General features: G+C 36.1%; 2 protein-coding genes across 5 annotated transcripts in view; one reads left to right on the top strand and one right to left on the bottom strand.

Moving 5' to 3' along the window:
- LOC132699334 (probable methylthioribulose-1-phosphate dehydratase) overlaps nt 1–27,402 on the bottom strand; it is a 106,266-nt gene that overhangs the window by 72,724 nt on the left and 6,140 nt on the right. Inside the window, exon 2 of one of the 3 annotated variants that reach the window (XM_060665983.1) lies at nt 25,823–25,887. The exons of the other annotated variants lie outside the window; for them this stretch is intronic. Coding sequence (XP_060521966.1) covers nt 25,823–25,867 — 45 coding nt within the window. The 5' untranslated portion in view covers nt 25,868–25,887. The remainder of the gene's footprint in view (nt 1–25,822; nt 25,888–27,402) is intronic. 3 annotated transcript variants of the gene reach the window in all.
- The window catches only part of LOC132699333 (cardioacceleratory peptide receptor-like), a 99,403-nt gene that overhangs the window by 68,987 nt on the left and 3,014 nt on the right, over nt 1–27,402 (top strand). For both annotated transcript variants that reach the window (XM_060665982.1, XM_060665981.1), the window contains exons 2-5: nt 23,584–23,719; nt 23,774–23,877; nt 25,796–25,889; nt 26,869–26,964. In XM_060665982.1, coding sequence (XP_060521965.1) covers nt 23,638–23,719; nt 23,774–23,877; nt 25,796–25,889; nt 26,869–26,964 — 376 coding nt within the window. In that variant the 5' untranslated portion in view covers nt 23,584–23,637. The remainder of the gene's footprint in view (nt 1–23,583; nt 23,720–23,773; nt 23,878–25,795; nt 25,890–26,868; nt 26,965–27,402) is intronic.

Genomic DNA, 27,402 nt, shown 5'->3' with positions numbered 1-27,402 from the left:
CGAACGTTCTTCCTAGGAAAACGGGAAAATAGACGACGGGTAGGGAAAAACGAGGCAATTAAACGGGTCCCTGGTATGGCCGTTAGCATTCCGCGACGTTAGTTAACAACGGCTAATTATCGAACAATCGCTCTTATGGAAGAAACTAGATTCCATTCGGTTGTGTTACGACACGCGGCTACGAGTCGAAATGCGTGCAAAAACCGTAGTCTTTAAACTGAAACGCGAACTTGTTGAACGTCTGTCTCTTTCTATCTGTTGCTAAACACACACGGAAAGTTTCAGGAAATGTGAACGTTTGGAATCATTAGCTTGGCAACGCCGTATGCGCTTGACATTTGCATAGTTCAAGCACAGCGCCAGTCGATTATTCCACTTTATAATCAAGAAGCAATCACATTTAACGTTCCCTGTCTACAAAAAACAAGCTGAAATAAGCAAATGAGCAAGCACTTGGACTAAGGCCAAAAAACTTTGCTAAGGCCACAAGATGTAAAATAAAAAGAAGAAGACCACATATCAGTAAAAGTTTGCTAACTTTTGGTTAGTGTAGCCGTCATTTGGATAGTTAAAGGCGTGGTGGTTATGTGAACTAAAAAACGTCATACCTGTCAACCAAAAAAAGAAAACTGAAGTTAAGAGGTTAAACAAAGTGTGACCTAAATCCGGTGTTTATGTTGTAAATAATGTTTACGTCGTAAATAATAATGTTATGCTGAGGCAGGACCCAATGGCAAGATTAGTAAATTATTCCTGTAGTTAATAATCACAAGTCACTTTTAAAGACTATACAAATTGAATTGCAATTTTATTTGGAAAAATGGGAAAAGTTTAAGTTGTACACAGTGCTGATTGCGCAATCTAGATGAAAAAAATCGTGGGTAGAATTAATTTTAAGTGAAAAATACTATAGCCTTCTTTTTTTTCCTCTGAGAAGGTTGGCTATCATCATGGTGACTCTCACTTTGGACGCGGCTGCTCAAAATAATTCTATTGATGTACAGTAGTACCACTCTCTTTTCAGACATAAAATGCGTCTTCTCCCCACGCTTCTCTTGCCTTGTATTTTTCCCTGTATTATTATTTATAGCATGTGGTACCTTTTTCCACGCATAAGGTGACCCAGGTAAACAAGTTTCCTTGTCTTTACAGTCTCCACTGTCTCTGTTAGTTTATATACAACATATCTTAAGCTTCTAAATTAATCAACGAGATATATGCTATCACAAATCACACATATGTTATCACAAAATATTAACAACATTAATAAATACATCGTGAGGGTTTAAAATTAATGCTAAGAAGAGGAACTGAATTATAGCGAGAAGAACAGATGTGTAACTCTGCTGAAGAAATCCCTGGAAGCCAATTTTAAGCAACAGAAATATCTCCATGCGCGTCCAAAAGCTTCAATTATAGAAGTTAGAAGTATTCGAAGTATAACCGAATGCTCAAGATAACATGCGTTCAAAACATCATCAGCGCAAGAAGCAAAAAGAAGGTAACCTAATCTTTAGTTTACCTATAAATTTTGATTACTTGCCGCCGTAATTTTTAAAGGTTAGGTTTTGCAAGGTATGTGAGCAAGTTATTTTCTCACATTTCGTTGATTCTCTCGGTTTTACCCAATAGAACGTCGAACGTACTCTTTCAAGGCCGTCGAATTGTCAGAGTTGATAAGAATGACGAAGTTTTTTTAGAGTCCTAGCATAAAAGCTTTCTTGCGTCCTGGTATCCGATTTTGTTGAATCGATGACCATTTGGTAACCAATTACAAATGGTGATGAAATCAGTACGCTTGTATACCTATTTCTTCTAGTATTACGAAGAATAATTGACACGGGACACTTTTATTTATATGTTATTATATTTAGATATTTTCTGCTTTAGAACTAACACACCAAGAATGCCTCTTAAAATTTACCCAATAAAATTAACCAACCAAAGTGAAAATTCCCAATTGCTTTTTTCCGTTTACCCAAAAATGTTTATAATATAAGGTTGTTCGGAAAGTCATTTCGTTTTTTCCCGTCAGAGAACTTAATTACGTTTTTTCGAAACCAACTTCACACTTAAGCCGCATAACCATTATATGTCTTGAGAGCTGATATTGCAAGGCTTGTGTGTGAAAAAGTTCTATTAATTCTACGCAGTAGTTTTTGGTTGGTGCCCTTTTAAATATGGAGAGCAATAAGCAGCATTTTCGTCATATTTTACTTTTTTACTTCAGAAAAGGTAAAAATGCTGTCCAAGCGAGAAAAAAATTGACGGATGTGTATGGAGAAGGCGTGTTAACAGTACGCCAGTGCCAGAACTGGTTTGCAAAATTTCCATCCGGCAATTTTGATGTCGAAGATGCACCACGGTCTGGAAGGCCGGTCGAAGTTGACAAAGATGCGATAAAGGCATTAGTTGATGCAAATCGGCGAATAACCACACGAGAGATCGGTGAGAGATTAAATTTGTCGAATTCGACTGTTTATGGCCATTTGAAAGGCATGGGCTTAACCTCGAAGCTCGATGTGTGGGTGCCCCATGTCTTTACGGAGCGAAATTTGTGTCGTCGCGTTGACGTGTGTGATTCGCTCCTCAAACGTCAAGAAAATGATCCATTTTTGAAGCGGATTATTACTGGGGACGAAAAATGGGTTGTATACAACAATGTTAAATGCAAGAGGTCATGGAGCAGAAAAGATGAACCGGCTCAAAGCGTGTCAAAAGCCATCATTCACCAAAAAAAGGTGATGCTCTCCGTTTGGTGGGATGTCAAAGGAATCGTTTTTTTTTGAGCTTTTGCCGGACAATACAACGATTAATTCAGAAGTCTATTGTCATCAACTGGACAAATTGAATAATTCACTTAAAGAGAAGAGGCCCGAATTAATCAACAGGATAATGCGAGACCTCACACAAGTTTGGTCACTCGCCAAAAACTTTTACAGCTTGAATGGGACGTACTGCAACATCCACCATATTCTCCAGATCTGGCGCCTTCCGACTACTATTTCTTCCGGTCCCTGCAAAATTTTTTGGATGGCAAAACCTTTACCTCAAATGAAGATGTCAAAAATCACCTGAACCAGTTTTTTGCCAGCAAGGACCAAAACTTTTATGAGAGGGGAATTATGTTACTGCCAGAAAGATGGCAAAAGGTGTTGGACCAGAATGGCCAATATATAATTTAATAAAATATTTATTCATTATACGAAAACTGTCTTTCATGTTCCCCAAAAAAAACGAAATGACTTTCCGAACAACCCAATAGATAATAGAAGATAGACTGATGTTATTGTTTTGGTCACGTCTTGTCGCTACTTTGCAATTTGGATTTTTGTCTCGTCCGTCTGATTTTAGTTTCATTTAATTTGTTTGCTAATGAATGTTAAGAATTTTCGGAACACATCGCATTATTAATTATAATTATAAAGTCATTTTTGAAAAGTAATGCAAATCACTCTTGTTGTAGGATTTTTAATTTTTTTCTATTAAGGAAAGCTAGCGCAGGTAGCTAGCGGGGTATTTCCTCGCTGGTGCTATTTTTACGACCCAGTTTGCGAAATTCTACCCTGGCAGCGCTGCGCGTTCTACGTCATTCGCGTACGAAAAAACCAATGGGACTCGAATCCGCCGCGGGGTTCGAGTTGAAAATATGTACGCGATATGTAAATATAAAAATAGTACAATAATGATAACACATGCAGTCGATTACGATTCTGGGTTAAATAAGCCCGCTGGGGCGATATTGGTGCGCGTCCGGATGTTTTCCGACGCGATAAATTGAAAAAACGTGGAGAAAAAATATCAGCGGCGTCCGCTTAACGGTTAATTCGACGCAAAAAAAAAGAATTGGCCCGTTGGCGTATAGGTACGTCCGTTCGAGAAACCCCCGACCTACGCCGCTGGTCGACCGTCAAAGCGAAACGTCGCGAGTCAAGTTATCTCAGTAAACTAATTTACGCGCGGTCATTTGCTTCACCCGGTAACTATTTTTAACGAGCCGCAAGTAGTTTTTACCGAGTAATCGGTTTGTTTGCTTTGGAAATGTCGAAGGGACTTTGTATTTCCGCGCTAACAGTTCCGAATGGGTTAGACTGTTGGACGTTCTAATTCCCAGCTCGAAAATAACCACATTTTGGTAAAAATGCTTGTGTTGTGAAATTTGTTGGACGGCTACATTTCAGATCAACGTTTAATGCATTCACGTTGCTTGTTTTCTGTATCGAACTACGAACCTTTCCTCATTAGCATATATATTATAGTAGCGGCGACGCAGTCGAATTTTAGGGATGACGTAAGAGCAAAGTTTAAAGATCTCCAAATATTAACTGTTCCATGTTATTATATTTATTCAGGATCAATATCTCGCCAGAAACAGAAATTATATGTTGATTAACTACTCAAGAATTGCAAAGACTAGAAATTATAAGAACTATTATGGACCTAAATTCTTCAATCTATTGCCTCTAAGCGTCAGAGGGCTGCCGGAGAGACGATTCTCTATTAAGGTCAAATCACTTCTGCTGGATGGTGCCTATTACTCATTTGATAACTTTTTTTACCAATTTTAATAATGGTTAGCGTTTTTTGTGTTATGTCGCGGTGCCTTTATAATTATACATATATGTAGATTTTGCTCAATGTTTTTGCTGACTTGTGTAAAACCGTATAAATAAATTATTATTATTGTTATTATTATTATTATTATTATTATTATTATTATTATAATTTTCCCCTCATCTCAGATTACTCTGATCAATATATTCAACCTCGGTCCTTAGACAAGAAGGCTGAACTTGAGCAACCATATTCGATTTCAGATACCTCCAAGAATCCTGCGCACTATTCTACATGCACTGACTTTTGCATAGGGATATAAAGTCTTTGGTTTCCAAAACTCAGGGTTTGAAGTCCTTCGTGTAAGCTCTTTTTTTTATTTCATCCGCTAGTGGCAAGTATTTATTGATTTTCTCAGTATACTTCCTCGATATGTTGCTAGGCAATGGTATAGCCACGTCTATGATGAAAGCTTGTTTTCGCAAAGGGTTGGGGGCTCATACAGGTAGTACGGTATCGTATCTTTTAGTCCCATGTACTGCACTCTGATCTCTTGGTGGATTATTTTAGCGACTTGGTTGTGTCTGTCGAGGTAAGCCTTATGACCTAATACTTCACATCCTGCCATTAGATGGTCCAAACTTTCCTCTACCTTTCAGCAAATACGGCACATCACACTCTCCACATTTTGTTTAAGTATTCGGCTTCTGTATGATCTTGTAGCCATGACCTGGTCCTGGATAGCCAAGATAAATCCCTCAGTTTCGGGGAACAAACCGCCCGAACGCAGAAAAGCCGTCCGGTCACCCTCAATCGTCGCTAGGTACCGACCGTGTAGCGCTTTTCCTCTCCAGTGTGCCTACGATGATGTTTCCACTCGATTTTTTGAAAACTGCTTAGCTAACAGATATCAGAGAGTTACCCTTGACTGACAATGTAAGTTCTGAATTTGTCCCTGTCTCATCAGGTGTACCGCAAGGTTCCGTCCTTGGGCCTATATTATTCTTAAATTGTTTTTCTGATATCTATACATCCATCGAATATTTGAATTTTCATTCATTTGCTGATGACACTCAGCTATTTGCGTAACTTATTTCTATATTCTTCTAGGCATAGTTTTCAACTTAACGCTAAAAAATGCAGTGTAATGTTCTTTTCTCCTAAACATTGAACAAGTATCCCAAATGTATTTATTAATTAACATTTGAAAATTGTGAATTGTAATAAAAACCTTGGTGTTATATATGATTGTTGACTTAGATTCGTGAAATATGTATCTTTGTTGGTGAAAGAAAAAGTCTTGTTTGGTTTTGCGCCATTTATACTGTCATTAATTTCAGTTTACGGAAACTTTTAGCGCAATCACTTATCCTTTCGATTATGAACTATGGTTTAGTCAACTTTTCAAAGAAAGTTCCGCAGGCTAGCAAAAGCAAAAAAAGCAAAACAGCTGTTGCAGATTTATTTTTGGCTTGAGTAAATTTGATGGCATTTTCCACAAAATCCAGGAACCTAACTGGCTAAAAATTGACAGTACTTTCAAGTACTTTTTGGCGTCTATGGTTTTCCCAATTACTAGCACATCCAATCCGTCCTACTTACGAGCTAAATTACAGTTTCGTAATGTTCAATCAACGGTGGCTTCAAGGCACCCCTACACACTCTCACTGCCACGGTATTGTTTATCTTTATTCCGCAGATCATCTTCTAATAACGCTGTCGTAATTTTTTATATTATACCCGAATCAGTAAAATCACATTCAATTAAATTCTTTACAAAATATTTCAAGTTGAAACTGCTAACTTCATTTGAGATTTTCAATGTTGTTCTTTTTATTTTTACTTTTAATAACTTTCTATTGTTCCATATTACTATTACATTTATCCATTATACTATATTTATTTTTAAAAATTTAAGAGGTTAAGTGGAGTAGCTACTTTATATTTGTATATATCAATATCCAACAATAAAGGCAATTTATTATTATTATTTGACTGTGATCCTTCCAGTAGGTACGAGATTTGACCCTGCTAGGCTGTTTTCACTGGATAGTTCAAAGCAAGTACCTGTATTCTATTTACCTTACAGGCAAGTTTGAAAATAATCATTTCGCGGTAGATAAAGGGAGGTCACAAGAATACAGATAAATATTTATTAGAATTTTACAATTAAACACTTTTGGAAGGTTCATGTTTTTTAACACTGTTAGAAGAAGACATGGAAAACAACGCAGAATTTGAAGACCAAGCGGAGATGGTAGTCGAACCAAATGACAATTTAGAAGACGAATTGCTTCAGCAAATAAAAAACGGTTGTCTTTGGATGCTAATTGTCTTCAATTGTTTTGAATGTTTACAATTTTATAAGAAATTCGGAAGGGGAAGTAGGAGCAGCAATAAAAACAAGTGACATGACCAAAGTTCCGAAGTCAACTGTAAGAAAAATTGTTGCAAGAGGAAAGTGAGAGAAAAAGCTGGTACTTCGCTAGTTTTTTTAGTGTTTTAACCCTAGAAGAACTGCATAAAAAAGTACTGACAGGCTTCAACATTAGTTGTGCCAAAGAATCGTTGCGTACTTTTTTGAAGAAAATGGATTTTCAGCTCCAAACAATTAACAAACGTCATGTGCTAATGGAATCTCAAAGAATTTCGCAATGGAGGGTGAATTATTTAAATAACATATTTAGACGAAACTTGGTTCGACACTCAGGACACAGTAAAAAAGGACGGTGTGATAATAGTAACAGGTGTGTACTAGACCTGCCGCCTTCACATAGAAAACGCATAATAATGTTTCATGCTGGGTCCAAAAATGGTGGTAGGTGTCTTATTTTTGTCTGCCAAAAACTTCAAAGATTCAATTGAGGGCTGATTTGAAAATAAATTGTTGCCAAAACTATCGCCAAATGCTGAAAATTCACTTGTTCTATGTAAATACAATAACGAGTCTCTCTGCCTCAATTCGGCCACCTTGGCTTCTAACGGCACTATATCCATAAGACATGTGATGCGTATTGGGAATTATTAGGGGACATCTTTTGAATGAAATTATCCCAAGATTATGTTCAAGCAAAAGCCACGGAATTTGGCTCGGTAGAGAAAGATATATTATCTGTCAGAGCGACGCGTGCAAAAAAAAAAGGGAACAAAAACCTTTTGACCAAGAAACCGCGACTCTTTGATGCGAAACCGCCTACTGGATTTATGACTTCCTACACGGTTGCCATTTTTAAATCGCGCAAATCGTTCGGCAACCACTAAAATTAACTCAAAGCAAGACCCCCAGACAACCTTTTATATGATGTCATTTTTGTTGTTTATTCCTTAATATGTCATAAAGTTGTGTTTGCAACATTCATTTCTTTAGTTTTTAGTTTCTCGAACACTAAATGTCTTATAAAAACAGATCACACAATAATTGTTATGTAATATTGGATATTGAAAAATTTTTACCTAAACTTAATGAAAGAAAACCGACAACGCTGCGCGTGTGGAAGAGAATAGAGCCTTCCCCGAAAAATGTTACACGCAAAAAGTTGTAAACTTTTAAAAAAACCTCGTCCCAAATAAAAAAAAAACTAAATGTACATTATAAAATCAACTCAAAAGTTTCGACTCGTTTCTTAAATAGAGCATGAAATTATTGTTTTTTAAATGTTCATTCTGCATTAAGTAGTTCTTGCCCGAGACGGACGGTAACGAATATTTGTAGAAACTTGAAATTTATATTTGAAACGTAAATAGGTGTTTACTTTAACATTGTTTAGTTTAAGAGTTTAATCTAAATTGTAATATGTTCGTATATATTACGGAGGTATTTGAATGTGATCCTTCCAGTAAGTAGGTATTTATGTACCTGGTTCTCGAGCTTTGACCTTGGGATGCTGTTTTCACTGGGTAGTTCAAGGGGTAGGGGTAAGTAAGTAAGCTGAATGACTGATTCCCATATTGGTGACAGGTAAAGACCTGAGCCGCGGTTAAGATTGTTAGGTTGCTTTCAGATTTCTATAGACTCTCGGATTTTTCGTTGGTGGAAGAATTGATTACATGCAAGAATTTTAGTTTTATCAAATAAAATTTGATGTCCGGTTGTGTGATTGTATTCGGCAACTGGTGATGAGTTTATTTCTCTTAATCTTCAGGCTCTTTCATGGTGAACTGAGGTGGCTTTTACTTGATGAAAATCCATTTATCAAAATAAATAAGAACTAAAAGTTCAGATTTTCACGAAATTATATATTATGACATAACGATTGTTTTGACAACATCGTGTCTTTATCAAATGTAATGTTTACAAACTACCTGCTACTATATATACCGAAAAATATAAATATATAATATATATAATAATATAAAATATATAATTTCGTGAAAATCTGAACTTTTAGTTCTTATTTATTTTTACTCTTTCATGTTCTTTAAGTCTAGTTAATATTTTTCGTCCGGTCTCTCCGATGTATTCTTTGCCTCATATGCATGGAATGTTGTAAAGTCCCTGGCATCTCAAATTTGATTTTTGACAGATAGAAGATGTTGAGAGATTTTTGGACAAGTGGTAAATATGGTTTTGACCTGATATTTCCTTAGAACTTTTGATATGTGGTCATAAAGGCTTGCCAATTTTTCAAAAAAAACTTCCACGGGCTACTGTAATCTGATACCTGTTATCACTTTCTTTTAAAATTGATCATTTTTCAGCAAATATTTCCACATTATCTAACCCAAGATCATTCCAACAATAGATGATTTAATGTAAATAACATATAATATTAAAAAAATACAACGGAGTAGGAAAAATAGATTCTAAATGCGGCAACGGCGCATGTTTCCTTATTATTGAGACGTGCGGTCGTTTATTGGGTTTTTTTCAGGCCGATCCGGTAACAGGGCGCGATTCAAAACTCGCCATCTATTGGGGTCCGCGATTACGCGATGAAATTCGGGAATAAAATGAAAAGGCACTCGGTCGTGCAGGGAGTGAGGCTGTCGTTAGGAATTATTATTAACTTGAAAATTACGACCGCTCCAAACGGAAAAGGGGCGCCGATAATTGGATCAAACCGAGCCTCGTGGCAAAGGCGGCTCGAAGCGTGGGGGGGTGGACCGCTAGGGTGTTTGAAATTCAACGGGCGCGCGTGTTTGATATGTCGTATTTTTCGCGCGTCTTTTTCGTACCTTCAGTCGAAAAAATTTGCCTTCCGTTTCACCGTTCAAAAGCTCTAGTAAAATGAAAAATTGAACTTTTCCGGGGTGGTGTTGTCTACAAGAATTAAAATGTCAAGGCATTATTTAATAGCCAATATATATATATATATATATATATATATATATATATATATATATATATATATATATATATATATATATATATATATATATATATATATATATATATATATATATATATATATATATATATATATATATATATATATATATATATATATATATATATATATATATATATATATATATATATATATATATATATATATATGTGAGACATGTTCATCATAAACGTGATGTAAATTCATGTCATCCTGTTTAAACAACGCGACAATATTGCAATTGTCACGTATCAATTGCTTGGGTACCTTGGAGTATGTCTGAGAGAGATAAATAGCGTCGATGGCCTTGTGTCGGCACATCGAAAAATACTCGCGAATTTTATCTTGCTTGTCGCACCACACGTCGTTGAAAATAAACACAGAATTCTCTTTCGCGTCGCGCAGTGTTCGAAGTGTTTTCGGAGCGCGAGCATTGAAGATGCCAAGTGAGATTTTGGCGAAACGTCTGCAGGATTCCAGTCGGATGCAAGATTTGCAGGATTCCAGTCGGATGCAGGATTCCAGTCGGAGTTCAACGAGCGAACGGATGATATATATATATATATATATATATATATATATATATATATATATATATATATATATATATATATATATATATATATATTCTCACGTATTGATTCACGGATGGAAAAATGTGATGACACTATATTCCGGGATATCATCCGTTCGCTCGTTGAACTCCGACTGGAATCCTGCATCCGACTGGAATCCTGCAAATCTTGCATCCGACTGGAATCCTGCAAATCCTGCATCCGACTGGAATCCTGCAGACGTTTCGCCAAAATCTCACTTGGCATCTTCAATGCTCGCGCTCCGAAAACACTTCGAACACTGGGAGGTTATCGGCGGTGCGTGCGGTATTTATACTCTGCGCCGGAGATGGTAACGGTGCTGCTTGTGCGTCGGGGGAGGTGGCTCCGCCCCCTGAATTGTCGCGTTGTTAATTTCGCCCGATCGTAGTTGCGATGTCCCCGTTGGCTGCTGCGCATCGCTCTGCTGTTTGATTATCGTTCTCCACGTGTTGGATAAATGCAGAGCGTCGTCTCTCGTATTGAGGTGTCCGGACTTTTCTATTTCGATGGCCTCTCGTATAATCCTAGTCCTAAAATCAGGAATATTAGCTATTTGTTTGCAAGTGCCGAAATCAATTTTATGGCCTGTCTGATGTTGGTGCTGAAACAAAGCAGATGTTGTTTGTTTGTTTCTTATGGCTAAACGATGTTCTTCGAGCCTGGCTGAAATCCTTCTGTTGGTCTGTCCCACATACGTCAGGCTGCACGATCCGCATGCTACACTGTATACTCCTTGGTTTTCCAGAGTAATTTTTTGTTTTGGATTTCTTAGTATTGCTCCGATGGTATGGTCAGGTTTGTATGCCGTTGATATGTCGTGTTTCCGTAATATTCGGCCGATTTTGTCAGTAACCCCCTTGATGTATGGCAGGACAGCGATCGATCTTCGTTGGGTCTCGTCCTGCACTCTCTGCTGCGGCTGTTGTTGTTTACTGATTGCCTTGCTGATGGTGCGCCTTTGGTATCCGTTTTGTCGAAGACAGGTACTAATTTTCTTCAATTCTTTATCTCTGTTCCTCTCGTTTGTGAGCCTGAAGGACCGAGCAATTAATGTATTTGCCACTGCCTGTATCTGTGATGGGTGGTGATGAGATTTAGCGTTCAGATATCTATTAGTGTGTGTTGGTTTTCTATAGACAGTGTGTTCCAAGTGTCCATCTTCGGTCCTTGTGATGTGCACATCTAAAAAGGCCAGACTGTTATCCTCTTCAAGTTCTATTGTAAATTGAATCCTTTGGTGAACGAAATATATATATGTATATATATATATATATATATATATATATATATATATATATATATATATATATATATATATATATATATATATATATATATATATATATATATATATATATATATATATTCACATGACAATTGTTTGGTGTCTTTATTAAATGTAATATTTACAAACTACCTGCTACTATATATACCGAAAATGACAATAAATCCTTAATTAATGTTATGAGAATTAATTCTAATTGACTGAAATATCATACAAGCACATCTTTTAAGAAAAAGTTTTCTATGGTGGTATAGATACGTGGACGATGTCTTGCTAGTTTGTTGGAACGGACAGACAATTTATTGACAGACTATTAATTTTTTAGACCTGACTATTATGAAAACGCAAAACAAATTACATTTTTCCATTTACCATAAATCTTCACACACGGACACAGTCGTACATAACAGCTCAAATCACCCTTATACACACAAAACGGCTGCATTTCACTCTTTTATACACAGACTTCTTAATACGCCACTCTCAACAGAAAATTACAACAAAGAACTTAATATCATTGAACAAATTGCACTGAACAACGGCTACAATCCGTTCATTATCGATAAAATTATAAATAAAAAACAAATCCAGACAACAGTAAACTCTATTTATCCGAAACCTAATACAGAACACGAACAATTTAAAACAATTACATACATACGAGAACCTAGTGAAAAAGTTTAAAAGTATTTGTCAAAATGGGGTTTAAAAATACCTTTCAGAACTAACTACACAATAGGAAAATTTTTGAAAAACAATAAAACAAAATGTCCAAAATTTCAAAATGATTATTACGCAACAGTTCAGACCAGTTGCCAGAATTTTTTTCAAGGGTTCGATTATTTGACATTTGATTTGGCGTTGACATTATTGTCCGGGTAAGTGAGGTTAGATTATTGAAGTTGCCTATTTCTTTCTATTTTTTTTTTAATATTTTGTGGTTTGATATGGGCGTGGTTCGTGGTTATTAACAATTTAGTCCAATGTCCTGTGAGAAGCACCGCATTATAAAATAATTATTATTATGAAAATGTAATTTCAAACTACACTCTGATTATCACTTCAGTCCCCAAGCCCCGATGGTACAGTTTAATAATCCTGGAGGTATTTGCGGTATTTACACTGGTTCCATATTCTAATTTTTTTTCAGAGTTGAGGTTATGTAGATTAAATGTCCCGCCACTCAACTTAAGTTGACTTGAGTGATCGTCAAATTTTGCGTCTTCTGTCAAACAGTGAGCCGTTCCGATTAGAGCAGTGTAACGGTGTCAACGGTAGCGGCACTTAAAATGCAGCCATTTGCCATTTCCGAGAACGAACTTCGCCAGCAACTGCCGAAAAGGAACTATTATAATAAATTTAAACACTAAGGTACATGCAGGTCAACTACCTGTCCATCTACCTACCACTCTCGAGACCTGTGACAATCATCATAGGTAAAGTCTGTTCATAGATATAAGAAAGTGACTAACTGATACGAATTAAGGAAAGACCCGGGCAAGCTGTAAGAATGAAATATGGCCGAACAGGTCCGTACTTTGCTTAGAATTTAATTATTTGGGGGGTTTGTTAGGAAAGATATTAAATAATATTTATTTATTTATGTATGTATTTATGTTTAAATCTAAAATAAAATTACAAATTATTTTTAAATTACTTAAAATTATTCACATAATATATCAGTAATATATCTGTTTAACAGAATTTGCCCAACTTTGTTTTGTTCTATGAGAGTCAAATAAACATTGTTTATAACTTCCCTAGTCTCAATAGAATAGTTTTGTCTACATTTGGGCGGGAGCATCTCCTGAGATACACTAGACTTGCACATATTTTGCATAATTCGCACACGATTCAACACACGCTGTATTACACACGAAATAAGAATGATTACTAATAAACTTAAACTAAGTAGTATACCAAACCAAAGAATATTAAACACAGGTAGGTATAACATTATTTTCTATTACGGACCACAATTTTACTTGAATTTAAATTCCGAAACTTTAGGTAATAATCTTATTGCATTGTATGTTAATGTCACCCTTGGATAATCCCATTCAAAAGCAATTGGTCACTTTCTTATATCTATGAACAGACCATACAATACTACCCACGCCTTTACGGTGGCTTATAACTCTCAAATTATTCACGATTAAACTTTGTATTTTGATTTTTGTGATTTTTTATTAGTGTGTGTATCAGCCGTTGTGGTCATTATTTTTGGAGATTTTATTTAAAAAGGTTGTTTACACTGTTTGCTGGTATAAACAATCATGTTTTATCATTCATTTTTATATTTTTTAGACACTTGTTATTATATATTTAGTTTTCAGGTTATCTACAAGGTTAGTGAAAAATCGGCCATATATCTCAGGAATTATTAGACTTAAATTTTTAATACTTCTAATGAGACTGGATCCAATGGTGACACAGCCGACGTTGCCATATTTATGGTTTTTTCCCTAATCTACCAAACCATTTTAAATATGTTTTGGATTCGTATTATTAAAATTTTAAGTATTTTTCGTGTAAGAAAAAGAAAAAACCGGAATTGGTAAACCTAAATAATAATAAAAACTATTTAAAAACACAAAAAATTCACTTATTTTGAAAGTGCTCAAACTGACGTTCTGCTTTAGCAAAGCTAATTGGGGGATAAGTTGGCTATAATCTTCTTCACCGATGAGAATGTTGTTATTTAAGTTTACCAATTCGTTAAAATCATTAATTGTGTAGTCCACAAATTACATTCTAGTTTATTGATTAGTTTTTATTACTTTCGTTTTTCATCATTCCTGCAAAAACACTTGAATTTGAACATGCTACATAAAAAATACTTGGAATTTTAAGAGCAATTCAAAAACTAAATAAAATCATACCCTTTCTATTTAAAACAAGAAAGTTTCGGAAAAAACACAAATTCGGCAAAAACGTCGCCTATGTCACTATTGGATCCAGCTCAATTAGAAACCCCCGTGTACCGAATTTCATAAATTTAAGTCTAATAATTCCTGAGATATATTGTTGTATGTTGGAAAATCATAAGATTACGCATATTTTTGTATATTGCAGAGCCGGATAATACATATTAGAAGCGAAATGAAAGATTTTTGTAGACAACAATATCTGTTTTGCTTTAGTCGAGACTCGGATTTCATATGAGATACTGTTTTGGGGTTCTTTCAGTAATGTAATGAACGCTTTCAAGTTACAGAAAAGAACTATTAGGTGGATTCCCAAGCTACATCCCACAGCTTCCTGAAACGGGTATTTTGTAAAGATGAAATGAAAAATCCTAGTTTCTCTCTGACTTTTACGCTAAGCCAATAACGTTAATTGTTTCAACTTTTTCTAAAAGAGATTTGTCCAATCCTAGCGGAATAGTTAGGGTTTAAAACAAACATACATTTAAAGAACACAAACAACTCCCGTCTGTAATATACCTAATTACCCACCGATCTATCACGACAGTTTCGTTTCCCATGAATCCGAGCCACTTCGGACATTTCCGGGATTTTACAGCACGGATTTCGGAGCAATCGGATGTTTTCGGAGATATTTCCCACGCTTTCGATTTTGACGTCTGTCAATTCTTGTTGTTTTGCGAAAATGTACCCAAAAACTGACGGTCGTAGAAAAAGTATAGTATGCAACACGTTCGGTAAACTTTTTAAGTCACTCGTTTATTAAAAACTCGCTCCGTTCTTGTCAAATAAACTCGTGAGTCAAATGCCGTTTACCGCACTTGTTGTATAATATACGATTTTACTCTTTTAACTTTGAATTTTAATGTGTCCCCGACTGGCCGTATGATATATCACAACCTTCATACATTGTCTAACGAACCCTAAAGACGAAAATGTTTTGTTTTGATTGATTGATCAGTTCAATAAATGTGGCGTTCAATGTCAAAAGTTGTTACAAAGATGCCAGATTTCCAATAATTGAAATCAAAGAAATCCGAATTGAATTTCGTATGGTTTAAACCTAATCCATAGATGGCGCTTTCACACTTAATGAATGAAAGCTGAATTTTCTTATTCTTTCTGCTTTTCGAATATCACATTTTATTATCAACGCGCGAAAACAAATTTCACGAAGTGTGCCGTAGTAATTGTTGGTGTTATTCGTCAAATAAAAAGAAAATTCGCGACGCGAGCTGTTCGATCGGATTCGTCAAAGCGATCATTAAAAATTCTTCTTTGTACGAGAGTGTGTTCCGTCGCTTTTGGCACCCGAACATTCTTTTAGCGGCTCTATTTGGCGACACACAAACGGCCGTCGTTGCCTTTCGCGTGTGTCAAAGGAAGATATTTAAAACGCCGTACGTCGAGTACAAGGTGGACCAAACAATTTCCTCATGGCAAATCCATATCTTATTTGAAAATATTAAAAATATTTCGATCTCCGTTTCTGGGACTCGAATTTCATGAAACACTTACCGGTTCAAACGAAAATTGACCAGAGGGCGTAAAATACGAGTTATGTTCAAAAAGTAAGGTGACTGTTGTAATTGGGCAGACGAAGCCCAAAGCTAAGCGAAGATAACCCCTCGCTGACACCGCATCGAAAGCCCTGTTTATTCGATTGTCACATTGTAAAATTGCCAGTCCGAATAAAACTCTATTTTGATTCTGTATAAATAAATGTTTTTAAAAACGCTCTCCCGAATTTTAGACGCGTTTTATGTACTCGGCGATTTTCTGCTCTCAAAAAATGAAACAAAGAATTTGCACAAAACCTTGTGTAAAAAATGGACTACAGTGCTGCAAAACACTTGAAATGAAACGGCATATAGAGAATCTACTTTGAGCAAAAAAAAAGTTTATAAGTGGTGGCACCGGATATGTCCTCCTACGACTTTTTCCTATTCCCAACACTCAAGAAACCCATGAAAGGAAGGAGGCTTGGAACAATTGAGGAGATTAAGAAAAAATCGCTGGAAGAACTCAAGGCTATATCAGAAGTGCTTCGAGGATATCTGGTGGGGATTACTTTGAAACGGACGGATAAATAACTAATTACTTTTTGATAAAATTTAAGTCGCCTTACTTTTTAAACACACCCCGTATTTGCAATTTAAACAACGCCGCACTGTTTATTATGATGCATTAATTAAATATGCAAAAACATTTCCCGATTTACATTTTATACGGGATGTCCCGTTTACAAGTTACTGATATAAAAAAAAAATTTCGTATATTTTAGGTACTTTTGATGTTGGATGTTCTTTCAGAGATGTTTTTAAACATTAGTTATTCAGTGAAAGTTGTTTTTTTGTGATGGAACTGCGTGTTTATTTTATTTTATTCACAACGCAAAAAGAAATTATTAGTTGTGTAAGAAGGGAAACAAACAAACCCGGAAAAGTGTTGCCCTTTTTTTGGGCCCGAAACCCCTACATATGGATCACGTTGTATGTAGGAACGAAAACAACGATAATAAAAAAGTTATAAAAACACCCCCCCACCACCCCCTGATTCTTCATTTACGGGTAATTTGTTCGACTTAAACGCGTAAACGCTTCCAAAACAAACAAACTAGTTCTGGTTCGTAGAGGAGTAGCTATGCCGATTTATCGGCAATATAAATCTATATAAGTTAGATGAGTACAAGTTTCGCCGAAGTGTTTGGGTAAATTGTTTAGTTTGGATCTTGGAATTTATCGTAAAAGTCGTAAAAAGGCAAAGAAACTTCCGAAGATATCAAGCGATAAAAGTCACTAAAAAATTCGTTTAGTTTGGTAATTCCTCAGCTAAATTCAAGGAAACAAACGTAATAAAAATATATATAAAGTTTAATATTAAGAAACAACAAGAAGCACAAATTCAAGGAAACAAACGCTAAAGTATTTCATTTTCATCTTAAAAATTCCAATGCGGTAATATACAACAACTTTGTAAAGAAACGGTAAATTCACAAACTTTTTACGTATTTTTGAAAAAAAAAAGGAGTTAGGACGTAAGGTTACACACAAAGGCCCCAATGCTACGTCCCACCTCATCTTTGTTCCTGACGTTATTTATTCAGCTATGGGCACTTGCCCTTTAACGGTCACAGAACATAAAAGAGGTCTACAGTTGTAAAATCCGATTGTAATATATGTCTAAATCACACCCAATACCTCCCCTCCCCTGGACAAGGACATTCGAGAGACTTCTCGATGAGATTTCAAGCGTAGCACTGAAGAAGCGCGCGGAACGTCGTTCGAAACGTCACGCGGGACCGGTCGTTTTTCGAAATCCGATTTATCGGGGAAATATAAAAGTGACACGCGAGCCGCGTGTGTCGGTTTTACATAATTCGAATTTCCATTTTCATGAGTTATATCGACGATAGTTGTTATTGCAACGCGAATTGCCGCAGTAAATTGGCTTTCCGCGTGGGTATGGGGGCGGGACAATAACTAGGAGTGTGCGATTTTTGAAATAGATTTCTGGTTTATTACGCTCTGTTATTGACATTTTTTTTTAACAATAGTTCAAAAAATATATTTTTTTGTCAAATGGTATAAGGAAAAGATTTTAATTATTATTATTATTATGGATTGAATTTAATCGAAATTTTTGAAGAAAATCGACAAAGTCGTCAAAATTTTGCCCGTGACGAGCCGCTCCCGAACCGAAGTCAATTTTCCTCGTTTTATTTACCGAAACGTATGACCGTTGGTCGCCCACAGCTTTCAAGAAAGCGCCGATGTCTTTATGTCTCGAGAGCATCGGCATATCTTCGAATTTCCTCCGCAATAAAGTGGCTTTAAAAACGTAAGTGCCGCGGCGCGGTGGGAGTGGAAGAGGGTAAAGATGACATTAGTAGATTCGACCCCCTTTTTCTCTACTCCGCTTAGTGTTGAAACAGAAAACTCATTATGTGTCAAATTATGTGCGTCTCTATTATTATTCTTTATAAGTCGCTTCCATCTTGAACAAAAAATTAATCGACTTAGAACCAGATGAAACCCGACTGAAATCATACGAAATAGGTAATTACGACTTTTTTAGTGGTACCGAGTTTTGTAAAATCGAAAACACTGTCAGCAATGCGGAAATAAAAAAAATCACTTTTTATTATTTACCCTCCAATAACTCCAAAACTATCCAACATATCCTAATGATTTTCTATTTGACTTGAAGAGCATACGTAAGCGATGATAACCGAGGCGATATAATTTTCGAATTTTTTATTTTCCATTTTTTTCACGACCTCACATATGAAAATTGGATTTTTTGTATTGAAATTGTCAGTAAGCGAGAAACTTTTTTATTTCAAACATTTTCATACTATATGCTGCGAACGAAATGAGGAAATTTACAAAAAAAAATGCAGTCTTTTATACGCAGTAGTATTCGAAATACCGCGCCATGATGAGCCATCGAAGCAAAGAAGTACGAGGGCAGCGCCAAAATTTCAGATTATTTCGTAATATATCTACTTCATTTATCATCAATTTTATAAATTTTGGCTAATAAAGTACAAAAAAAGTATTTATTTTTATACATACAGTGATAAAATTAATTATAAGTGAGTTAAATTTATGTAAAACTGCGATCGTAATACATATACATCTGACCGGGTAATAGTAAAGATTTTGTTATCTACTGAGCATTTTCAAAACTGTCCGCCATAATGTTAACCGCATGCAAATGGTCTGCCATTATTATTTTTCGATAATAATAATATATTTTAAGATTTCAAAACGGCAGTCGTGGTCAAATATATTTAAAATTCGCCAAAAATTAATACCTGTCTCACCTGCGCAGTACCTGGGTCCACCGCTTTGGGCTTAGTGGGTCCCCACATCATGTATAATAGATATAGGGGCCGCAATGTACAAAAACCCAGGTCTGGTCAAATACATTCAGGTAGCCGCCCACTGGCTCTTAGACTATTATTTAGATTCACGTGTAGGTACTTCGTATTGTCGAGTAACTGAGATCTCAGCTGTTCTGCGGACCAAAGGTGGGGGTCGCTAAGAGTAAGGATCACGTGATGTTTGTATGCGCGAAAAAGTTGTGCGGAAGCCTAATCATGACTGATAAAATCAATTTTTATGAATAAAAAGCTGATTATCATAAAAGTATTTCATATATTCGTGATCTGGACACTTGAAAACATAAACATTTTCACAGATATCCAGGGCAAAAAAAAAATCTTTATTTTTAGAGCTGTGCTATTCGCCAGTCCACTAGCACAAAAAGTTATTCTTTTAATTTCCATAATAATATTCCCTCTATTTAACAAACGATATTCCAAGCGGAAAAACTGTATCAATAATGTTTTTCCAAATTTACTGAGCGGCTGCTTTAAATCCGGAATGATAAACCCTTTCCGTTTCAGGGTCAGGGAAATAAATGTGTATGAATTGAAACCATGATTATAACACGACTAGACTATACCACAGCATAAAAATTGCTGTTATTTTTTCCTATGATTTGCGTTTCTGCTTTATCTTGTTTCAATTAATGAGACTAGAACCTCAATCTTTCTTCTGTGATATCACCAGACATGAACGTCATTCGTACTAGCAAGACAAGGTTTACAACTTTGCTAGAGTCGTTGCGACTCATTGAGACGACTTATTTCGGATGCACTCTTATCACTGGGTTAATTAGAGACAATTGACGCGAACGTTTCGCCCAATGAATCGCGAGGACGCTTCTCGATGAAAATGGAATGCAAAGGGCTAATTAGTCCGGTAATATCCGGAAACATGCAACGAGTTCATACATACACAAACATGTACTTATGTAGTAGCGACGCGTAGCATCCTTATTATCGAAACCTAATTTGCAAATTTTATCACTGGTTATTTGCATATATATTGTTAGGTTTTTAAACCGACTAAAATCGTTTCGGTTCGACAGACGAGATTGTGACATCAAACGTTAAAACTTAACGGAACTTAAAATTTATTTTAGTCCCAAAATAACAAAATCGCTTACAATTTCCTGGCTCTTATTCCCTACTAACCAATAATTTATATAAGGTCTCTATTTGTATCTGTCAAATATTTATATTTGCGCGCTTCGGTTTCTCTTTTCGACTGACCGAAAGGGGTCAAAAATTCGAGCCTTCTTATAGATAGGCGGCGTCTATGATCTCGCACCGATCCCTGCGTACGACCGAGTTCTCGGAACAAAGTCAGGGCCGGGTCGGCCCATTCGACTCGCTAGACATCATTTATTGATCAGCGTTCTGCAAGAAAACCCCTTTTAAAATAAAAAAAACGACATCAATGAACTCGTGTCCGTTATTTAATTAACAGTAACCTGAGGAGTATACCTTAAAGCTGGCTAATGAACTGGGCGTTAGTACTAAGTGGTTGCGATATATTTTGACAATTTTACGGTGTTTATGCACTACGAACGAAAATGAATTCTTGTGATAATGCAGTAATACGAGGTGTGTTCAAAAAGTAAGGTGACTTTTTGTATGCTCGGCGATGTTCTGCTGTCAAAAAGCGGAACAAAAAATTTCCATAAAATTTTGTGTAAAAAATGGAATACAGTGCTGAATACACTTGAAATGTTGACAACGGCATATGAGGAGCAAAAAAAATGTTTATAAGTGTTCCAAAATGGCGGGGAGGAAGCCTCGTACTGAAAAATCGTCGAATCACTATTAGAGAAGTGGCTGAAGACGTCGGCATCAAATGCGTAGCAGCAAAATTAGTTCCGAAACTGCTTAAATTTGAACAAATGGACAGTCGAGGAATTATCGTTCAAGAGCTGTTCATCGACGTTAATGATGATCCTGATATGCCCAAAAAGGTTATAACTGGTGGCGAATCATGGGTATATGGTTATGACGTCGAAACCAACTCCCAGCCGTCCCAATGGAAGAACCCAGAATCGCCAAGAACGAAAAAGCACGTCAAGTTGGACCAAATGTCAAGGTTTTGCTTACTTTGATTATCGTGATGTAGTATTTTGGGAAAACAGTTCATCACGATAATACACCTGCTCATTCATCGTTGCTTGTGTCTAAGTTTTTGGCCAAAATCAAAACCGCAATCATGCCCCAGGCACCACATTCACCGGACATGGCCCCCTGTGACTTCTTCTTGTTTGCAAAACTCATGAAACCGATGAAAGGAAGAAGGTTTGATGCAATTGAGAAAAAGAAAAAATCTCTACAAGAACTCAAGGCTATACCCAAAAAGTGGTTCGAGGATTAGAAACAACGTTGGCACAAGTGGGGCGGATTACTTTGAAGGGGCCAACATTAAAATTTTGATATATATATAGGCCAAAAAAGTTTTTTGGGCAAGTAAAGCATTTACGCCTATTGTATATTATATAATTTTTGTTATAAATAATTTGAGTTCTAATATATTAATAGGATTGTATAAATAAAGAATTGGGTTCCGGCTATTGTAAGATATGATAATCTATATTGCGGGTATTATTTATAAATAAAAAATAACTGACTATTCTGGTTTAAAAAATATTTTTTAAATGTACACATTTAAGTAATACGTACATTTTAATTTTTTAAAGAAACTTCCACAGGCTTTACTTTTTACAAAACTTCTGGATTCCTCCTGCGTCGGTTTTTGCTGAAACAGTTTCAGTCAAGCTCTGAAGAAGGCAACAGGATGATTGGCGAAACGTCAGCAATTTCGACTCAGCAAAAACCGACGCAGGAGGAATCCAGAAATTTGCTAACCAATAAACAACCACTGAAAGGAAATATTGTTCGATTGCAGAATAGTAACAATATATCGGTAAATAAAGTAATCAAACGATGACAAACCCATTGAACCATTGATATGAATGAGCCAAAACAAAGGCAACAATCCCGATTACTAATCTTTTTCTATTGTAAAATTTGACTCACTTTTCTATAACGCCGACCAATAAAAACGTGGACACTCGCATGAGAAAAATAAGTTATTTTCGAATGACCATTAACTTTAGTTGGTCTGCGGTCAAAACCGCCAAAGCTTCCGCGCGACATCTAGCGTCGGAATAAACTAACAATTTTTACGGGTCGGATAAAATCTTCTATATGCAATTTATACGCAGACCTCTGTGCGGACGGATAAAGGGCTATGCTTTTACGCGGATTAGCTTTACGAGCTTTGAGATTATAAATCGAAGTAGTTGGCGTTGAAATTTCTCGTTCATATTCGCCGAACCGCTCTCGACTTTAGCGGCATCGGAAAATCGCGAATGAATGGTTATGAGCGAAAACTATCCGAGACGCCGGAAAAGAAAAAAACAACCCCCCTTCCCGTCTTTCCGCCAATGATAAAATAAACACATAAAATACACGAGATTTATATACCGTAATCTGTGTAAATAAGCAAAATCGGGCGATAAATCAACGCGGCCGCGTCTGGGAAGCGTACAAACCGAAATAGATGGCGGCGACGTCATCGGACCCCCAGACAGTGTAGTTAGTGTTTTTTACCCGTTGCTTGTCTGGTTTCAATTGACCACGTGCTAGACGTGATTTGTCAAGTCAATGGAAGTTTTAAGATATTTACATCCCATTTTTATATTAATTTACTTAGTATCCGGATTATATATGTATTTTACACCCAAATAACCTAATGTTTAGTTTCCGTTCGCTCCCACTACACATAATCCGGTCCTTCAAGCCGGATCCCGTTGAATTTTCAAGAACGCGACCCGGATTCGGCCCGGAAAACGACATTCTCCGGTTTATTTATACACATTCCGAGCCAAGGCAAATGAGGTGTACAGGAACAGGAACCCGAACGGGAGTCGTCCCGGATAATTTCCAAACGACCTGTTTACGTATACGCCCGGATCCGGAAACGGCGATAAAATGTACTTCTTCTTCGTTGCAGGTGGAGCAATTCACGGTGCTATGGATACTGTTCGTAGTGATCGTCGCGGGCAACATGGGCGTACTCTACACCCTCCTGTTCGGCAGGTCCAGGAAAAGCCGGATGAACTATTTCATCACCCATTTGGCTTTCGCGGGTATTTAGTTAGTTTAGGTTTGCCTGGTCGCAACGTGTTGGGTTTTTCTTATAGATTTGTCCGTCGGACTTATAAGCGTCCTAACCGACATCATATGGAGGATTACGGTTAGCTGGAACGCCGGCAACGTCGCCTGCAAAATCATTCGATTCCTGCAGGTAAAAACGCTGGGCAAGTTGTGACTTTTGGTCGAAAAAACCTTAACGTGACAGCCATTATTGACCTAACTGTATTTCGGCACTAGATCAGGATCTTTTATAACATTAAACGTCATACATTTTCTTTCACGTAATGTTAAACAATATACCTACTATAACCAAAGTTTACAGAATTAAAATATAAGTTGCAGCACTCTCTGTCAGACCTTTGATGTGTCTTTGATGCAGTCGTACGGGATATGATATATTTATAAACAAATAATATGACGCACTTAATAAAGTTCTTTTCATTATTACATGAAAATTTTTAAACAAATATACGAGTATATGCTTCTTGGACAAAAATATTAAATTGGACTGATGTGACTTTTACTTGATGAAAATCCATTTACCGCAATTAAATTAGAACAAAAAATGTTCGCATTTTCACAGAAGGATTAATTATGCAAAAATTTTCAGGGACAATTTAGAAAATATCATACATAAACATCTTCTGAATGAAGGATTTCTCTGATGGTATAGATACGTAGATGACTTTTTTGCTTTAACTGAAATGGAAAGACATCTGCAGTCATTTTTGAATCATATTAACTCCATACATAACCGTATAAAATTTACCACAGAGAAGGAACTAGATAACTCTCTAAACTTTCTGGCCTTAACTATAACTAAACTACAGAACAAATTTGATTTTTCCATGTACCATAAATCCTCACACACGGACACAATAATACATAATAACTCAAATGACCCCTATATATATATGCTTTTATCCACAGAGAACTTTCCACAAAAAATTATGAAAAAGAATTAAATTTTATAAAACAAATAGATTTTAACAATGGTTACGACCCCATTTTGATAGATAAGATTATAACTAAAAAGTAGTTTCAAATAACTCTGAACTCTATCTCTCCTATATTAAACACCGAACTCAAAATTTATTAAAAAAAAGGAGAATCTAGTAAGAAAATTTGGAAACATTTGGTCTTAACATTGCTTTTAAAACTGAAAACACCATAGTACAGTTTTTTAAAAACAATAAAAGTAAATTGTGAAATACTCAAAAATCCGGAGTCTACAAGTTGACATGTAGATCATGTCCCAAAATTTATATCGGACAAACATCGGTAGGTAAAAGGGCGTATAAAAATAAAAGTTCGGATTCATTTAAATTCATAAATACACAACTTTGATGGTAATTTTGATATTTTACAGAATCAATCAAAAAGCAAAACACTAAATTTGTTGAAAGCTATGGATATGGAGATTAACAAAATGAGATATTCGAATCTATCACTTAATGATGGAATTTAGTGTTAAGAATAGAAAATTTCTATTGTCAAACCTTGTCGTCGGGTACTGTTTTGAAGAAAATGGCTTTTCAGTTCCAAACAATTAATAAACGTGACGACAATAGCGATATTGACGAGTTTTTAAGCGACTGATACTTTTTTATTATTATATTCAATATTTTGTATATTAATAATGATACTATGTAGATATTTAATGAAATAGAACGTAATAATATATGCCGCTTGTTAATGTTCCTTGAACGCTCCTGGAATAGTTACGGATAAGGGTCCGCTCGGCAGGGTGTCTTATAAGAATAAATAAACAGTAGGCAAAGTTAATCGGGGGTCTGTTTTAAAAGCACTATGTTTGTAGTCCAAGTATAGTAGATAACATTTCGTTTAAGAGTCCAGGTCGAATGTTGCCGTAATTCAAGGTCGCGTAATTTGGTATATTAACATAGGTTGCTATGTTAATATACCATACTTCAGTAGTCTTGAGTCACAGATATTTGAGTAACTCAAATATGTTATGTATATTCTTATGAAATTCAACCAATTCAATTTAAAATCGTCCGTTTATCAAAATTCTGGAATAATATTTATCAGTCAGATATTGTTCTAAGGTGTTGGTGACTTACGGCTCGACTTACGTGCTGGTGGCGCTGAGCATAGACCGATACGATGCAATCACGCATCCGATGAAGTTCTCCGGAAGCTGTGAGTACAAATCAAACTTTCTTACGGTGACCTGTGATCGCGCGTTGGGTTTTTTGAAGCTGGAGGATTGTATTGCAACGTTTTGGCGTGTAAAGCTTTCTAGTTTGAACGTTAAACTCAACCTAGTCTGTCCGGGTCAGATAGAAAACGTTTTCAGAATTTCAGATGTTAAAAAATAACATATTTACGTAGTGCACTCGCGATGAGCGGCGAAAAATCCTGTTGGGAAATTGATTTACATTTGCAAGTCGCGTGCCATTGAGATCATGATAGACGGGGGTTTGTTGAAATGTCGGTGACAGGAAACGATTGTGTCGATGTTTATTTGTGACCCTTTTCAACGAATCCAGATGAACGGTGTCGATTTGTTCGCGTTGCAAAAATATATAAAAAGGTTCAAAAATTAAAAAAAAAATAAATAAAAATTATTTTTGCGTATTTTATCGTACCTAGGAGAAGCAAATGACTGGTTGACTGGTTGACCAGCTTCTATGCTACTGGCGGAATTGCCATTTTTCTTGCCAATACTTTTCATATAAAGAACATACTCTTTATTATGAGCTCACGATTCTACAGTTAAAATATTTCATTGATTAATGAAGCACCATATATATAAGTTACAAAAATACATTTGGAATCATCAACATTTCGCCAATAAAAGGTATTCACTTCTTAAATTTCCAGTATTTTTCGTTCATCAACGTCCTACAGATGTTTTGTAGTAGTTTAATTTTAAGAAAAGGAGATTTTTAAAAATTATTTGTTTAAGAATCAAACTTTTCCTTTTTTCAATCTAAACTGCTAAAACCAAAACCTGCCGGTTGTCTTGCTCGCCCTCAAAAAAATAAACCTTCTTAACCTCCCCTCCTGCGGAAAACATTCACTTAGGGCGAGCCTTTCCGAGTGAAGGGCGTTAAGCGAATTTGGGGGTGAGTTCCAATTAACGCGACGGCTTGTCGCTCTCCTCTTTGTGTTCCAGGGAAGAGGGCGAAGTGCTTGATAATTGCCGCGTGGCTGTTTAGCGTCCTGTTCTCCATACCCATACTGATTTTGTACGAGGAGAAGTCAATACAAAGTAAGTACAACGTGTAGACGTGGGGAGAGCAACCTTGAATTGGTCGCCCATTTTAACGGTAGCTGACAACATAACCTATCTTTTACTAAACGCAAGGGGTTGTTTACTATTTTTAATGCAATCATAAAAAAAATGTCTATCAATGCATAAATATGTAATGATTGAAAGAAATTCTACGATTTCTTGATCATTCAGGGGACAAAGAACCGTTACTTCCTGAGGCTTCCAAGGGTTTTCCCGTTTCTTGCTTTATGTTTTGGAAATTCTTTAGGACACCATGTATGCATACTATATTAAGTGTGCTGCCATCTGTAGATGAGTGGGAAAACTACTAAATATGAATTCTCTGGTTGTCGAGAAATTTTGATATCGCCTAGGAGACGGAGGATGGCAAAGAACGAAAAATACACTACTTACGGTATTAGATTTACAATACAG

This window comes from Cylas formicarius, unplaced genomic scaffold, assembly GCF_029955315.1.
Source record: "Cylas formicarius isolate icCylForm1 unplaced genomic scaffold, icCylForm1.1 PGA_scaffold_3__17_contigs__length_32017465, whole genome shotgun sequence".
In the NCBI taxonomy this organism is placed as follows: Eukaryota; Metazoa; Arthropoda; class Insecta; order Coleoptera; family Brentidae; genus Cylas; species Cylas formicarius.
The sequence above is the reverse complement of the archived record's forward strand: the minus strand, read 5'-3'. Positions and strand labels throughout refer to the sequence as shown.